The sequence below is a fragment of the Salmo salar genome, chromosome 07 (genome assembly GCF_965601325.2).
Source record: "Salmo salar chromosome 07, fSalSal1, whole genome shotgun sequence".
Lineage (NCBI taxonomy): Eukaryota > Metazoa > Chordata > Actinopteri > Salmoniformes > Salmonidae > Salmo > Salmo salar.
The window spans coordinates 60,829,025-60,846,180 of NC_138297.1; the positions used below are offsets into that span (position 1 = coordinate 60,829,025).

The 17,156-nt window shown below is 46.6% G+C and overlaps 1 protein-coding gene across 5 annotated transcripts in view; it reads right to left on the minus strand.

The window, feature by feature from the left end:
• Nucleotides 1–17,156, minus strand: part of LOC106609678 (oxysterol-binding protein-related protein 8) — a 164,830-nt gene that overhangs the window by 33,493 nt on the left and 114,181 nt on the right. For all 5 annotated transcript variants that reach the window (XM_082977806.1, XM_082977807.1, XM_082977805.1 and 2 more), the window contains 6 exons: nucleotides 16,046–16,116; nucleotides 9,596–9,676; nucleotides 8,553–8,654; nucleotides 8,059–8,262; nucleotides 3,617–3,701; nucleotides 2,890–3,052 (listed from right to left, as the gene is read on the minus strand). In XM_082977806.1, coding sequence (XP_082833932.1) covers nucleotides 2,890–3,052; nucleotides 3,617–3,701; nucleotides 8,059–8,262; nucleotides 8,553–8,654; nucleotides 9,596–9,676; nucleotides 16,046–16,116 — 706 coding nt within the window. The remainder of the gene's footprint in view (nucleotides 1–2,889; nucleotides 3,053–3,616; nucleotides 3,702–8,058; nucleotides 8,263–8,552; nucleotides 8,655–9,595; nucleotides 9,677–16,045; nucleotides 16,117–17,156) is intronic.

Genomic DNA, 17,156 nt, shown 5'->3' on the forward strand with positions numbered 1-17,156 from the left:
TGAACAAAACACTAAAAGATAACTTGCTATTACCACTACCAATAGCACAGTGCATTAATACAGAGCTCCTCATGCCTTACTGCATACAAGTCTTTTGAGCAATCCCTGCAGAGTTGAAAAAAGTACAGAAATTCTCCACAGTAGCCAAATCCCCCAGTACAACACAGATCCTTTGAAAGTTCAAAGCCTCAAGAAGACAGTGCTCTCCTCTGGAAAAGGAGAACACATGCAATCTTTACAAACTACAATCAACTCCGATGCATTCACAGATAACAGATACAACCAGTCAGACAACCAGTCGTCTCAGGGGAAATGGAACCTCACAAAGCACATGGAAATAGACCACAAGAGCTCAAACAGACTGCAGACGAGGGAAGAATAAAGATTTGCTGCTCCACTTGGAGATACAGAGAGATGGGCTCGGGCCAGGCATGTAACAGCTCCACATGAAAATCTACAACTAATCATGTTCATCAGTGTGAACGGAGTCATGGGTGTTGCTGCAGAGGCTGGAACCAGAGCTTGCACATCCAGTAGCTCTCCAGAGGACTTTTCACACTACTGAGCTGAACCGAGCTGTACCGCGCTGGCCTGGTTACACATCCAACATAGTTGAACCCTGCTGAGGAGGACAGTTTGACTAGGGTTGTCAGAATAGAGTTGTAGAGCCGTGGCTGGGCTAGAGCAGAGAGACCGTACTGTAGACTGGGCTAGAGCAGAGAGACCGTACTGTAGGCTGGGCTAGAGCAGAGAGACCGTACTGTAGGCTGGGCTAGAGCAGAGAGACCGTACTGTAGACTGGGCTAGAGCAGAGAGACCGTACTGTAGGCTGGGATAGAGCAGAGAGACCGTACTGTAGGCTGGGCTAGAGCAGAGAGACCGTACTGTAGGCTGGGCTAGAGCAGAGAGACCGTACTGTAGGCTGGGCTAGAGCAGAGAGACCGTACTGTAGGCTGGGCTAGAGCAGAGAGACCGTACTGTAGGCTGGGCTAGAGCAGAGAGACCGTACTGTAGACTGGGCTAGAGCAGAGAGACCGTACTGTAGGCTGGGCTAGAGCAGAGAGACCGTACTGTAGGCTGGGCTAGAGCAGAGAGACCGTACTATAGGCTGGGCTAGAGCAGAGAGACCGTACTGTAGGCTGGGCTAGAGCAGAGAGACCGTACTGTAAACTGGGCTAGAGCAGAGAGACCGTACTGAAGGCTGGGCTAGAGCAGAGAGACCGTACTGTAGGCTGGGCTAGAGCAGAGAGACCGTACTGTAGGCTGGGCTAGAGCAGAGAGACCGTACTATAGGCTGGGCTAGAGCAGAGCGACCGTACTGTAGGCTGGGATAGAGCAGAGAGACCGTACTGTAAACTGGGCTAGAGCAGAGAGACCGTACTGTAGGCTGGGCTAGAGCAGAGAGACCGTACTGTAGGCTGGGCTAGAGCAGAGAGACCGTACTGTAGGCTGGGCTAGAGCAGAGAGACCGTACTGTAGGCTGGGCTAGAGCAGAGAGACCGTACTGTAGGCTGGGCTAGAGCAGAGAGACCGTACTGTAGGCTGAGCTAGAGCAGAGAGACCGTACTGTAGGCTGAGCTAGAGCAGAGAGACCGTACTGTTGGCTGGGCTAGAGCAGAGAGACCGTACTGTAGGCTGGGCTAGAGCAGAGAGACCGTACTGTAGGCTGGGCTAGAGCAGAGAGACCGTACTGTAGGCTGGGCTAGAGCAGAGAGACCGTACTGTAGACTGGGCTAGAGCAGAGAGACCGTACTGTTGGCTGGGCTAGAGCAGAGAGACCGTACTGAAGGCTGAGCTAGAGCAGAGAGACCGTACTGTAGGCTGAGCTAGAGCAGAGAGACCGTACTGTAGGCTGGGCTAGAGCAGAGAGACCGTACTGTAGGCTGGGCTAGAGCAGAGAGACCGTACTGTAAACTGGGCTAGAGCAGAGAGACCGTACTGTAGGCTGGGCTAGAGCAGAGAGACCGTACTGTAGGCTGGGCTAGAGCAGAGAGACCGTACTGTAGGCTGGGCTAGAGCAGAGAGACCGTACTGTAGGCTGGGCTAGAGCAGAGAGACCGTACTATAGGCTGGGCTAGAGCAGAGAGACCGTACTGTAGGCTGGGATAGAGCAGAGAGACCGTACTGTAAACTGGGCTAGAGCAGAGAGACCGTACTGAAGGCTGGGCTAGAGCAGAGAGACCGTACTGTAGGCTGGGCTAGAGCAGAGAGACCGTACTGTAGGCTGGGCTAGAGCAGAGAGACCGTACTGTTGGCTGGGCTAGAGCAGAGAGACCGTACTGTAGGCTGGGCTAGAGCAGAGAGACCGTACTGTAGACTGGGCTAGAGCAGAGAGACCGTACTGTAGGCTGGGCTAGAGCAGAGAGACCGTACTGTAGACTGGGCTAGAGCAGAGAGACCGTACTGTAGGCTGGGCTAGAGCAGAGAGACCGTACTGTAGGCTGGGCTAGAGCAGAGAGACCGTACTGTAGGCTGGGCTAGAGCAGAGAGACCGTACTGAAGGCTGGGCTAGAGCAGAGAGACCGTACTGTAGGCTGGGCTAGAGCAGAGAGACCGTACTGTTGGCTGGGCTAGAGCAGAGAGACCGTACTGTAGGCTGGGCTAGAGCAGAGAGACCGTACTGTAGACTGGGCTAGAGCAGAGAGACCGTACTGTAGGCTGGGCTAGAGCAGAGAGACCGTACTGTAGACTGGGCTAGAGCAGAGAGACCGTACTGTAGGCTGGGCTAGAGCAGAGAGACCGTACTGTAGGCTGGGCTAGAGCAGAGAGACCGTACTGTAGGCTGGGCTAGAGCAGAGAGACCGTACTGAAGGCTGGGCTAGAGCAGAGAGACCGTACTGTAGGCTGGGCTAGAGCAGAGAGACCGTACTGTAGGCTGGGCCGACTCACTGGAAACCCTGCATGTTGTGGGCTCGCAGCAGGCTGTAGAAGTTAATTTGGGAGCTCTCCCCGGCCGTGCTGGCCAGCTCCTCCTTGCCCTCGCGGATCATGGTCCGCTTCAGGAGGCCGGAGCACTTCAGAGCCAGCTCCAGAGCATCCATCCAACAGCGGCCTGGTGGAGAGGAGACAGGGGAGTTGACAGGCTACACTAGAGTCCTACACATGTACAGATAACCACACCCACATGGAAGAACAGGAAACACATACAGATAACCACACCCACATGGAAGAACAGGAAACACATACAGATAACCACACCCACATGGAAGAACAGGAAACACATACAGATAACCACACCCACATGGAAGAACAGGAAACACATACAGATAACCACACCCACATGGAAGAACAGGAAACACATACAGATAACCACACCCACATGGAAGAACAGGAAACACATACAGATAACCACACCCACATGGAAGAACAGGAAACCCTTCCATGCACACACACACACACACACACACACACACACACACACACACACACACACACACACACACACACACACACACACACACACACACACACACACACACACACACACCACACACACACTCTAACAGACATGGCACAGATTGCAGACACAAAAGCATTCAATCATATAAATACAAATTGGTGGGAAAAAAACTATATTGAACAAATCTGAAAATATCATCAGCGTCCTGTCTCTTACCGTCTGACTCAGAGGTGGCGCGGAAGATGAGGTGGCTGCCGGGTAATGGCTGTGTGATGGAACCCACCGCCTCTCCTTTAGGACCCTGACACACGGAGAGAGAGGAGGAGGGGGGAGAGAGAGAGAGAGAGAGAGAGAGAGAGAGAGAGAGGAGGAGGGGGAGAGAGAGAGAGAGAGAGGAGGAGGGGGGGAGAGAGAGAGAGAGAGAGAGAGAGAGAGAGAGAGAGAGGAGGAGGGGAGAGAGAGAGAGAGAGAGAGAGAGAGGAGGAGGGGGGAGAGAGAGAGAGAGAGAGAGAGAGGAGGAGGGGAGAGAGAGAGAGAGAGAGAGAGGAGGAGGGGGGGAGAGAGAGAGAGGGTTTGGTAAACATCCACTCTGGAACATTATACAACCACTATGGCACTGACAGTTATCACCAAGCCAAAGCCCATGGGAAGGTGTGTGTGTGTGTGTGTGTGTGTGTGTAGCTGAACATGACTCATCACATTCCCCAAGGGTGAAAGAATGGGTCCTGTTGGCAAGTCCCTGATGACACTGATGTCCAGTTTGGCTGTCCAATAGGGAGGGTGCTTTGTTTAACAATCCCTTTATTGATTGGTTGGAGGGTCATTCATATGGTGTGTATGAATCCTAATGGCACCATACTCTTCTTATTATGTAAATATTCTGTAAGTCAGCATTTCACCTTAAGGTCTGTTGTATTTGGCGCATGTGACAAATAAAATGTGATTTGATATTCCCTTTAAGTGCATTACTTTTGACTAGGGCCAATTGATGCCATTTGGGATAAAGCCATAGTCCATTTTAGAGTGGTAAGGGTGTGTGACATGTCGTGCCTACTAAAGACAAAACGTTTAGGGCAGGGTTCCCCAACTGGGGCCAGCGGGTGGTTTTATTTGGCCCCCCAAGTTTTCTGTGCCAAAGTTTTTAGAATAAAAAATATATAGATATTCTTTAATATTGGACATAAAATACTGGAAATCAGCTCCAATTTATTTTTATTTTGGAAATCTGTTCTCAAGTATCCCCGCGCATATTATAGAGACGTGATCATAAGCAAATGTAAGCAAGGTTTGAAATGATTATGTTTTAGTTAAACATTATATCTGTTTGGGCTTCTAGCGGTCAATTTGCAGTCTACTAATTATTAGTAATTATGTTCCTGCCCCCCGACCAGTCGCATCCCACGGCTGAATCTAGATGATGATCCCTTGTTTAGGAGGTATCGTTGTACTGTCACTACTACCCTCACAACATATTTACATGGCAGATGGAACACTGAAGTGCCGTCGCTCTAACTGAGATTTACACTGTGACAATTTCACACAGAGATGAACCTAATGTGATAAAGCAGGTAAAACATGCAGCAATTATTATTTGAAACGTGAAGAACCTTCAGCTAGACAATTTAAATGTTAATTGCGTGCATCATTATGTTAACATTCTTATTGACAGGGGAGGAAAGAGGGAGAAATTTCAGATTGAATTGTATTTAATTGAAATGAAAGAACCAGATGAGGACTTTGACCAGGATGTGACGGCTGCAGCGTCTGGCTAATCAAAAGGTTTTCTCTTGTGGTAATTTAATAGTCTTGAGTACCAGTCTCTTTAGCTAACATTGCACTCCTTGCCATTGCCCAAGAGACTGGCCTTTCGGCAATCTCAACGTTCAATATGCGATGCCATAGATGGTTTAGTTGACAACGTCACGAAAACAATGTGCACGCTTCAATGGGGCAGAAGTCTGTGAGTTGTTGGGATTCTGGATGGCCAGATAGCCAGCTACAATGACAAGAAGCTGCCATGTGGGGAATCGTAGCTGGCGCGTTTCAGCTTGTTCCATCTTGGTCTTGAGACCATATCTTGTTTTGAGGTGTTTTGACTGATTTCATGGCAATGCTAATAGGGCACAAATGTGCTATCTAGCTAAACAACAACTTTAACAATGTATATGAGAGACAACAAGTGCTCATTCACCAAATGTATTTGTTTTCAATAAACACTGGAGACTAAATATAGTTAACATGTTGTCAACAATCTAATCCAAACCGTCTGTTTTGCCCCATAGTTGTGCAGGCGTCACTTTTCTTTCTTTCTAAACAACCAACCTATCTATTAATAACATTAATATTTTCCATGAAAACACGTGGAAATAGAATTAGAATTGATAACAAAGTCAAAAACAAACATTTAGCTGTTAGCTAGACAAGTTGTTGTAGTAAGAAGTTGTGTGGTTGGAATTGCAGTATGTATTTAGTTGGAGAATTTAGATGTGAGCTAAACAAGTTGTTGTAGTAAGAAGTTGTGTGGTTGGAATTGCAGTATGTATTTAGTTGGAGAATTTAGATGTGAGCTAGACAAGTTGTTGTAGTAAGAAGTTGTGTGGTTGGAATTGCAGTATGTATTTAGTTGGAGAATGTTGTCATGACGTTGGCCTCTGAGTACAGGGAGGACAGTTGACCCCCTCCCCCCTTGCACCATCCCCCAACCTACCTTCCCCCACCCAGGCCCTGTGTGAAAGGGTTGTAAAAACTCTAAGAGGAGAATCTCTTGCCACATGGCCCATAGAGAGACACAGGAAATTCTTCCAACTCACAGAATTGGGGAGCCAAGCAACATTTGTGTTCTGGAGAAGGTATGAAAGATTGGTGAAGAATCCAGCTACGAACTGGTCCGCTTGGTAGAATTTTGTGATACTCAGAAGAGACTATATAGCCATATTACCATAAAACGGTTTATATAATAGCCTCAGCCTTGAGACTTGCATCCACATGGTTGTATAGAATGTATTAATAAGGATAAAGCTATTTGTAATACATTGAGATGCTATGTACTGATGTTAATGTCATAGAATTATATTTCTGTACCAAGCTTAACTCAGTCATCGGCACGCCCCCAGGGACACAGACAGGACCAGGCGTCATGTGACATGTTCACTATAAAACTACACCCTGATTTACATTTCTCTAGACCCGGCCTCCACTCCATTGCGAGTTGGCCAATAGGTTTGACCATCCAAGTACTCTACTGAAAGTGAACCATACCACGTGGTTAACTTTTAGACTATCGATACCGACAGAATAAGAACAAGTCTTTGATATTAATTATTAGTCTGCAGCTAAGTAAATTATATCATTGAACGCGAAGACCAACGAAACATCCATTCTATGACGACATTAATGAATGTCGCTTTGAAAGATCCATTCTAACCGAGAGAGAGAGAGAGAGAGAGAGAGAGAGAGAGAAAAACTCTCCAACAAAACGACGCTCCAACAAGGATCCCGACGACACACTGAGCGTAAATATATATTGATTGCAATTGTTCTCAAATGAGTGAGCGTTCATGTGCAAAGGATTAGCATGTCAATTGTTAATATTAATGAACTGTGTACCTCCTCAGCTGAACATTTTATGACCCATTGTTCTACAAGACACCAGCCATGCCTGTTAGCCACTAGGGCACATTACTCTACCAATTCTTTGTGATGATAATTACTGTTTGTATACTTTATGTGAATTACTTAGTTTAGTAAATAAATGATTTTAAGACAATTGATGTATGGATGACTCTTAGTAAAGACTGGGTTTGTGCAGATACAACAATTTACGACGTTTGGAATGAGACTGGACGCGAGGTAAATACACCATTTAAACAAGAAGATAATCAGCCTATACTATAATAGAATATAATATATAATGTTATAATATAGGAAAGTTATATTAGGAAAATTATAACTTTGTAATCTGAATATTTTCCTTGGTGCCCCGATCTCCTAGTTAATTACAATTAAACGATTAATCAGTTTAATCGCGTGATAATAATTACAGGGAGTTAATTGATAAACATGTCTTCAGTTTAATGGTACCCCAAAGACACGACAATGTAGATGTGAGCTAGCAACTTTAGAAAGGTTTGTTTTGTTTGGACAAACAAAACACGGTTGCTTAGCAACAGGATACAAGCTCGGATAGCTGTAAAAGGGATGGAATCAGGATCAAGAGCTCATTAATGATTGAACGTTCACATTTGAAGATGGCAGAAAGGCCATGGAGTAGATTAGCTAAAGAGACTGGTACTCAGGTTAGTCGTTTAATGATGTCTGAACAAAAATGTACTTAGGCAGTATTATACCAGAGTATTATACCAGTGTGCAGACAGATTTATGTTTTTGTTCTACATTATCCTGTCTGATCCAGCATTTGGGACAAGGGGCTTTTATGGATGTGCACATACCACTCCATTAAATGAAATGATGTCTCCCATTGTGCAGGTCTGACTAGAAACTCTATCGCTCTCCATCTTGTCATCATTATTATCTGAAGTTGTGGAAGCCATCGCCCAACAGATCACCTTCAATTAGTTGTTGTTGCTTTTAAAGGGACTTTGAGACGCTGTTCTAACGAAAAGCTGGATAGAAAATAAATGTACTATTATTATTATTACCTTGACCGCCCAGATGGACTGCTCCAGCGGGTGGAAGAGTTTGAAACAGAAGCCGTCCTTCTTTGAGGGTCTCTCGATGAGCTCGCAGGCGTTGAGCAGCACCGTGCCCACCCACTGGCCGTTCTTATGGGTCTTGTAGATGAGAAGAACCCCCGGCTTCAGCACACACCACAGCTTGGTCCAGCTCTTCAGAGTACCCCGGATCTGAGGTGCAGACACGTGGCCAAACACACACACTCAGACATAAAATACACCAAATATCATCATGTCTAATAAACTATGTTCAAATATATATTTATTTTTTGGAAACTTCTATCAACAAGGGCACTTTTGAAAATTCTGGAGAAACTTCAATAGACTATAGCAGATTCTTATGGCTTTATAGTTTGTTGCATGTACAGTAATATTCTAGTAATTGCAGCACATGGCCCACGTTGTGTACAGTCCAGAAACGCTGTGTACAGTCCAGAAACAAGAAGCAGGGCAAGTCGAACCTTGAGCCAGTCAGCCATGACAATAACAGAGGGGTCTGTGATGGTGCTGAGGAGCTCCTTGGTGGCTCTCTTCTTCTCCTCGCGGTAGTTCTTCTTCTGCACCTGCAGGGGCCACACACAAACATCACGCTACAGTGTTTCCCCTAGCTGTACCTGCAGGGGCCACACACAAACATCATGCTACAGTGTTTCCCCTAGCTGTACCTGCAGGGGCCACACACAAACATCACGCTACAGTGTTTCCCCTAGCTGTACCTGCAGGGGCCACACACAAACATCACGCTGCAGTGTTTCCCCTAGCTGTACCTGCAGGGGCCACATAAACATCACGCTACAGTGTTTCCCCTAGCTGTACCTGCAGGGGCCACACACAAACATCACGCTGCAGTGTTTCCTCTAGCTGTACCTGCAGGGGCCACATAAACATCACGCTACAGTGTTTCCCTTAGCTGTACCTGCAGGGGCCACATAAACATCATGCTACAGTGTTACCCCTAGCTGTACCTGCAGGGGCCACATAAACATCATGCTACAGTGTTTCCCCTAGCTGTACCTGCAGGGGCCACATAAACATCACGCTACAGTGTTTCCCCTAGCTGTACCTGCAGGGGCCACACACAAACATCACGCTACAGTGTTTCCCCTAGCTGTACCTGCAGGGGCCACATAAACATCATGCTACAGTGTTACCCCTAGCTGTACCTGCAGGGGCCACACACAAACATCATGCTACAGTGTTTCCCCTAGCTGTACCTGCAGGGGCCACACAAACATCATGCTACAGTGTTTCCCCTAGCTGTACCCGCAGGGGCCACACACAAACATCATGCTACAGTGTTTCCCCTAGCTGTACCTGCAGGGGCCACACAAACATCATGCTACAGTGTTTCCCCTAACGTCAAGAGTCCTGTCCAGGGGTTGTACTTCTACATCAAGCTGCCTCACGCTACAGAAACAGGCCCCTGCCCCAAGGGCCGTTCTGACAAGCTACTTACTATAAGATCATCCTTAGGCTGGTCTCTGCTGTAAGTCTCCCTACTTACCTTGAGCGACTCCTTCTTGGTGAGCTTGTTACCGGACAACGAGACATCCTTGTCGGAGCCATTGTAGAGCTTGGACTCTGACTGTGGAGACATGTGGGAGGAAGTGAGCTTATAGTCAGCTGGGAATGGCTCACTAGTACCCTTCTAACCTGTTAGACAAACAGTTTCTGGTCACACTAGGACAGAAGTCTTACTGTATTACTGGATGTGATGAGCATGTGGGGAGCTGTCTGGCCCAAACTGCGGAGCTGTCTGGCCCAAACTGGGGAGCTGTCTGGCCCAAACTGGGGAGCGGTCTGGCCCAAACTGGGGAGCTGTCTGGCCCAAACTGGGGTGGGTGGGTGCTACGTATTGGCGGTTGGATGAGGTGAGTTACCCCTCTCACTATGTAAAGCACTTTGAGTCCCTGGGAAACCATTATTCCCATCCAATAGACTGCTGTATTACAGTTGGCTGGGCACCACTCAAACTTTAGCACCAGTCAGATTGATTTACGCAATCATACTAGGTACACACACACTCATCTGGAGTCTGGAGTAAAGAGGAGGAGAGGACTGGAGTAAAGAGGAGAGGACTGGAGTAAAGAGGAGAGGACTGGAGTAAAGAGGAGGAGAGGACTGGAGTAAAGAGGAGGAGAGGACTGGAGTAAAGAGGAGAGGACTGGAGTAAAGAGGAGAGGACTGGAGTAAAGAGGAGAGGACTGGAGTAAAGAGGAGGAGAGGACTGGAGTAAAGAGGAGGAGAGGACTGGAGTAAAGAGGAAAGAGCAGAGGACTGGAGTAAAGAGGAGAGGACTGGAGTAAAGAGGAGAGGACTGGAGTAAAGAGGAAAGGACTGGAGTAAAGAGGAGGAGAGGACTGGAGTAAAGAGGAAAGAGCAGAGGACTGGAGTAAAGAGGAGAGGACTGGAGTAAAGAGGAGAGGACTGGAGTAAAGAGGAGAGAGCAGAGGACTGGAGTAAAGAGGAGAGGACTGGAGTAAAGAGGAAAGAGCAGAGGACTGGAGTAAAGAGGAAAGGACTGGAGTAAAGAGGAGAGGACTGGAGTAAAGAGGAGAGGACTGGAGTAAAGAGGAGAGGACTGGAGTAAAGAGCAGAGGACTGGAGTAAAGAGGAGAGGAGAAGACTGGAGTAAAGAGGAGAGGACTGGAGTAAAAAGGAGGAGAGGACTGGAGTAAAGAGGAGAGGAGAAGACTGGAGTAAAGAGGAGAGGAGAAGACTGGAGTAAAGAGGAGAGGAGAAGACTGGAGTAAAGAGGAGAGGACTGGAGTAAAGAGGAGGAGAGGACTGGAGTAAAGAGGAGAGGAGAAGACTGGAGTAAAGAGGAGAGGAGAAGACTGGAGTAAAGAGGAGAGGAGAAGACTGGAGTAAAGAGGAGAGGAGAAGACTGGAGTAAAGAGGAAAGAGCAGAGGACTGGAGTAAAGAGGAGGAGAGGACTGGAGTAAAGAGGAGAGGAGAAGACTGGAGTAAAGAGGAGAGGAGAAGACTGGAGTAAAGAGGAGAGGAGAAGACTGGAGTAAAGAGGAAAGAGCAGAGGACTGGAGTAAAGAGGAGGAGAGGACTGGAGTAAAGAGGAGAGGAGAAGACTGGAGTAAAGAGGAGAGGAGAAGACTGGAGTAAAGAGGAGGAGAGGACTGGAGTAAAGAGGAAAGAGCAGAGGACTGGAGTAAAGAGGAGAGGACTGGAGTAAGAGGAGAGAACAGAGGACTGGAGTAAAAAGGAGATGACTGGAGTAAAAAGGAGAGGACTGGAGTAAAGAGGAGAGGACTGGAGTGAAGAGGAGAGGACTGGAGTGAAGAGGAGAGGACTGGAGTGAAGAGGAGAGGACTGGAGTGAAGAGGAGAGGACTATTCTAACACCTACCATCCAAACTGTAAATTCAACAGCAGTGCCTAACATTGAGAAACAGCCTCACTCACTCTCTGTCTGACTGACACTGATTGACTGGTCTACCATCAAAAAATTGTCTCAGTTGATAGCTTTGAAGATCGTGACACAGCAAGTCTTTCAACAAGTCAAACTTCTTTGCATTTTTATCTACCGTAATTTCCGGACTATAAGCCGCTACTTTTTTCCCAGGCTTTGAACCTCGCGGCTTAAACAATGACGCGGCTAATATATGGATTTTTCCCGCTTTCAAATAAATAAACAAACAAAAAAAAACACATTCTGTGACGTGCTCAGTTTTTTGGCGGCATGAAGCTTTCATTAGACCAATGAAATTGCCGAACGGGTTAAGGTCAAACAACTTTTTTGTTTACTGTTTAGATTAAATCGAGCGCTCTCAAACTTCCCATCATTCTGATTACAGTAGTCATTTTGTCACCCTCATCATGGCAAAGACACGGAGAAATGCATATGATGCAGCTTTCAAGTTGAAGGCGATTGATCTGGCTGTTGGAAAAGGAAATAGAGCTGCTGCACGGGAGCTTGGTCTGGAGTAATGACTTTCTTGGTAGGCTACTGTTTACTGGTAATTTTTTATTTTTTTTGTTACAAGCCGTGTTTCGTTAAAGCCTGTGTAAAGTTCATTTGTTTCAATGTACCGGTAGGCACCTGCGGCTTATAGACATGTGCGGCTTATTTATGTTCAAAATAATATATATTTTTTTAATTCAGTGGGTGCGGCTTATATTCAGGTGCGCTCAATAGTCTGGAAATTACGGTAGTCACCCTTGTCAGCGGCATTTGATTAGCCTACGTGGGGTGCTCATAATGTGAATGCTGCATCAAAACCCAAGCACTTCAGCTGGCTAACTCAACATGGTGTCTTGAGGCAGAGACATCTTAACTCTGGAGAGGTCCAGCGCTAAAATCCACAGAGAAGAAGCCACGGCAGTAATATACACCTGGTCCTCAGACATCTCCTTCATAACATCCAAAATAAGGAGATATCCTGAACTTAGTCCATCTCATTCCTAGTTTGAGATATGCACAATGTAAACCTTTTTCTGGCTGGTGCTTTTGTTTTGTTATTGTCCTGTGTTGTGGTTGTCTATAGGCATGTCTGTATTTATGTATATATTTATGCTGTCACTGTTTTATTATTGGAAAAACAGAACAAATATAGCGCTGTAGCATGGGTCCAGATCCAGCCTACTGCTGTTTCAGCACACTCTCCTCTCTTTCTCTCTCCTATTCAATGGAATCCACCAACCAGGATTTCTAGAAAACCTTGGATGTTTGGGAAAGTAACCAGAATTTTGCAACCCTAGGCCTTAGTTCTCATTGGAAGTTGAACAGTGGGTTCTGTTGAGAGAGGCCTAGCGTGGAATGGTTGGGTTTCTGTGTTTGATGATCGTTTGATGTACATGTGATTAATAATGAATGAAGCTCACAGCTGTGGCGAGGTTGAAGTTGTTGGCTTGTTCTTTTACAGTAACTCCCTTACTCTCTGGTCTCATTAGGACTATGTCTTACACACTGAAATGGGGTTTCATCAGCACCCTCCCTTTCTCCTCTCCTCTCCTCTCCTCTCCTCTCCTCTCCTCTCCTCTCCTCTCATACTCTCCTCTACTCTACTCTCCTCCTCTACTCTACTCTCCTACTCTCCTCTCATACTCTCCTCTCCTCTACTCTCCTCCTCTACTCTACTCTCCTACTCTCCTCTCATACTCTCCTCTCCTCTACTCTCCTCCTCTACTCTACTCTCCTACTCTACTCTCCTCTCCTACTCTCCTCTACTCTACTCTCCTCTACTCTCATACTCTCCTCTCCTCTACTCTCCTCCTCTACTCTACTCTCCTACTCTACTCTCCTCTCCTACTCTCCTCTACTCTACTCTCCTCTACTCTCATACTCTACTCTCCTCTACTCTCATACTCTACTCTCCTCTCCTCTCCTACTCTCCTCTACTCTACTCTACTCTCCTACTCTACTCTCCTCTCCTCTAATCTCCTCTACTCTACTCTCCTCTACTACTCTACTCTCCTCTCCTCTCCTCTACTCTACTCTACTCTACTCTACTCTCCTCTACTCCCCTCTACTCTCCCCTCTACTCTCCTCTCCTACTCTACTCTACTACCCTCTACTCTCCTCTACTCTCCTCTCCTCTACTACCCTCTACTCTACTCTACTCTCCTCTACTCCCCTCTACTCTCCTCTCCTACTCTCCTACTCTACTCTCCTCTCCTCTCCTCTCCTCTACTCTCCTACTCTACTCTCCTCTCCTCTACTCTCCTCTTCTACTCTCCTCTACTCTACTCTCCTACTCTACTCTCCTACTCTACTCTCCTCTCCTCTACTCTCCTCTTCTACTCTCCTCTACTCTACTCTCCTACTCTACTCTCCTACTCTACTCTACTCTCCTCTACTCTACTCTCATACTCAACTCTACTCTCCTCTCCTCGACTCTCATACTCTCCTCTCCTCTACTCTCCCTCCTCCTCTACTCTCCTCTCCTCTACTATTCTACTCTCCTCTACTCTCCTCTACTCTCCTCTACTCTCCTACTCTACTCTCCTCTACTCTCCTACTCTACTCTCCTCTCCTCTACTCTACTCCCCTCTACTCTACTCTCCTACTCTACTCTACTCTCCTCTACTCTCCTACTCTACTCTCCTCTCCTACTCTCCTCTACTCTACTCTACTCTCCTCTCCTACTCTACTCTCCTCTCCTCTACTCTCCTCTAATCTCCTCTACTCTACTCTCCTCTACTACTCTACTCTCCTCTACTCTCCTCTCCTCTACTACCCTCTACTCTACTCTACTCTCCTCTACTCCCCTCTACTCTCCCCTCTACTCTCCTCTTCTACTCTACTCTCCTCTACTCCCCTCTACTCTCCTCTCCTACTCTACTCTCCTACTCTACTCTCCTACTCTACTCTCCTCTAATCTCCTCTACTCTCCTCTCCTCTACTCTCCTCTACTCTACTCTCCTACTCTACTCTCCTCTACTCTACTCTCCTACTCTACTCTCCTCCCCTCTACTCTCCTCTTCTACTCTCCTCTCCTCTCCTCTCCTACACTCTACTCTCCTCTACTCTCCTACTCTAGTCTCCTACTCTACTCTCCTACTCTACTCTCCTCTACTCTACTCTCCTACTCTACTCTCCTACTCTACTCTCCTACTCAACTTTCCTCTCCTCTACTCTCATACTCTCCTCTACTCTACTCTCCTCTACTCTACTCTCCTACTCTACTCTACTCTCCTCTACTACTCTCCTCTACTCTACTCTACTCTCCTCTCCTACACTACTCTACTCTCCTACTCTACTCTCCTCTACTCTCCTACTCTACTCTACTCTCCTCTACTCTACTCCCCTCTACTCTACTCTACTCTCCTACTCTACTCTCCTCTACTCTCCTCTACTCCCCTCTACTCTCCCCTCTACTCTCCTCTACTCTCCTCTACTCTACTCTCCTCTCCTCTCCTCTACTACTCTCCTCTCCTCTACTACTCTACTCTACTCTCCTCTACTCTACTCCCCTCTACTCTACTCTCCTACTCTACTCTCCTCTACTCTCCTCTACTCCCCTCTACTCTCCCCTCTACTCTCCTCTCCTACTCTCCTCTACTCTCCTACTCTACTCTCCTCTACTCTACTCTCCTCTACTCTCCTCTACTACTCTCCTCTACTCTACTCTCCTCTACTCTCCTACTCTACTCTAACCTACTCTACTCTACTCTAACCTACTCTCCTCTACTCTAACCTACTCTACTCTCCTCCTCTCCTCTCCTCTACTCTAACCTAACCTACTCTACTCTCCTACTCTACTCTCCTCTACTCTACTCTCCTCTACTACTCTACTCTACTCTACTCTCCTCTACTACTCTCCTCTACTCTCCTCCACTCTCCTCTCCTCTACTCTAACCTACTCTACTCTCCTCTCCTCTACTCTACTCTAACCTACTCTCCTCTACTCTAACCTACTCTCCTCTCCTCTACTCTACTCTAACCTACTCTACTCTCCTCCTCTCCTCTACTCTAACCTACTCTACTCTCCTACTCTACTCTCCTACTCTACTCTCCTCTACTACTCTACTCTCCTTTACTCTCCTCTACTCTCCTCTACTACTCTACTCTCCTCTACTCTACTCTCCTCTACTCTCCTCTACTCTACTCTCCTCTACTCTCCTCTACTCTCCTCTACTCTCCTCTCCTCTCCTCTACTCTCCTCTACTCTCCTACTCTCCTCTCCTCTCCTCCTCTCCTCTACTCTCCTACTCTCCTCTACTCTCCTCTACTCTCGATACTCTCCTCTACTCTCCTCTACTCTCCTCTACTCTCCTCTACTCTCCTACTCTCCTACTTGCTCATAAAGAGTTGATGGTAAAGCATGAGGCTTTAATGGTTGGGAACTTTGGCCAAAGATATAAAGTCGATTTCAAAAGTTTCTGCTTCAGAGTGAGTGGATGGGTATGTTTTCTGTCCTTGTGCGTCCTGTAAAGAGAGAAAGGACAGGAGAGCTGTGAGAGGAGAGGAAGTCTGGGGTGTATTTTTGGACCATACCTTGCTCTTGGATATGGAGTGAGAGGAGTCCTCTTTCGGAGGCAGGGAATCTTCTTTCCCCCGGTCGAAACCTGAAAAGAGAGAAACCAATCAGCCCAAACGTCCTCCATGTGTCCCTGAGGCACTGAAATGGTGTAGGGTGAAGTTGCCCCTAGACGCTGATCTTGGGTCAGTTCTGCATTTTCCCCAAAAATGGTTAAGGTTCGGATTTGGGAAGGGGAATCTGATCCTAGATCTGTACCTAGGGGAAACTTTACTCCAGAGCCACCTAACACCGTCCGTCAGCAAGGTCAGACTAAATGGAGAGTACTATCTAGCAAGCCAACCACAGCTGAGCTCCCTCTTTAAAACCCCAGTGGCTGTAGTGAGAGAACAGCAGCAGTCCCCTGTGTACAGGCCCTGCTCTTTACCAGAAGGCTCCAGTCCCTCTGAATATTTCATGGCCAGTGCCTCCATCGTCACAGCCCATTTTGTAATGAGCGCAGTCAGGAAGCTCAGACACAGAGGCACACAGTTATAGATTGATAATATCATTTGGATTAGTGATGTGGGATTTTTTTTTATAGTTACATATCACAATAATATTTTTGGATGATATATCAACATTTGCCTCTGTGTAGCGCTACTGTAGGAAGAGTGTTTTTCATCCTATAGCTGGTTCTCCATCTTCTTTTGAAATAGTGAGCCAACATGGTCTCAGCACCAACATGGTCTCAGCACAAAACTCATTTACTCATGGTCTCTCTTGTCTCTGCAGCAGACATGAGGTGAGCAATATGTTTGGAATATCAAATCGATGTAAAATCACAGTATCGAATCACACTACATATAAAATCACAATACATGTACACAACCGGTCAAAAGTTTTAGAACACCTATTCATTCAAGGGTTTTTCTTATTTATTTTTTTTACTATTTTCTACATTGTAGAATAATAGTGAAGACATCAAAACTATGAAATAACACATATGGAATCAAATAGTAACCAAAAAATGGTTAAACAAATCAAAATATATTTTATATTTGAGATTCTTCAAATAGCCACACTCTTGGCATTCTCTCAACCAGCTTCACCTGGAATGCTTTTCCAACAGTCTTGAAGGAGTTCCCA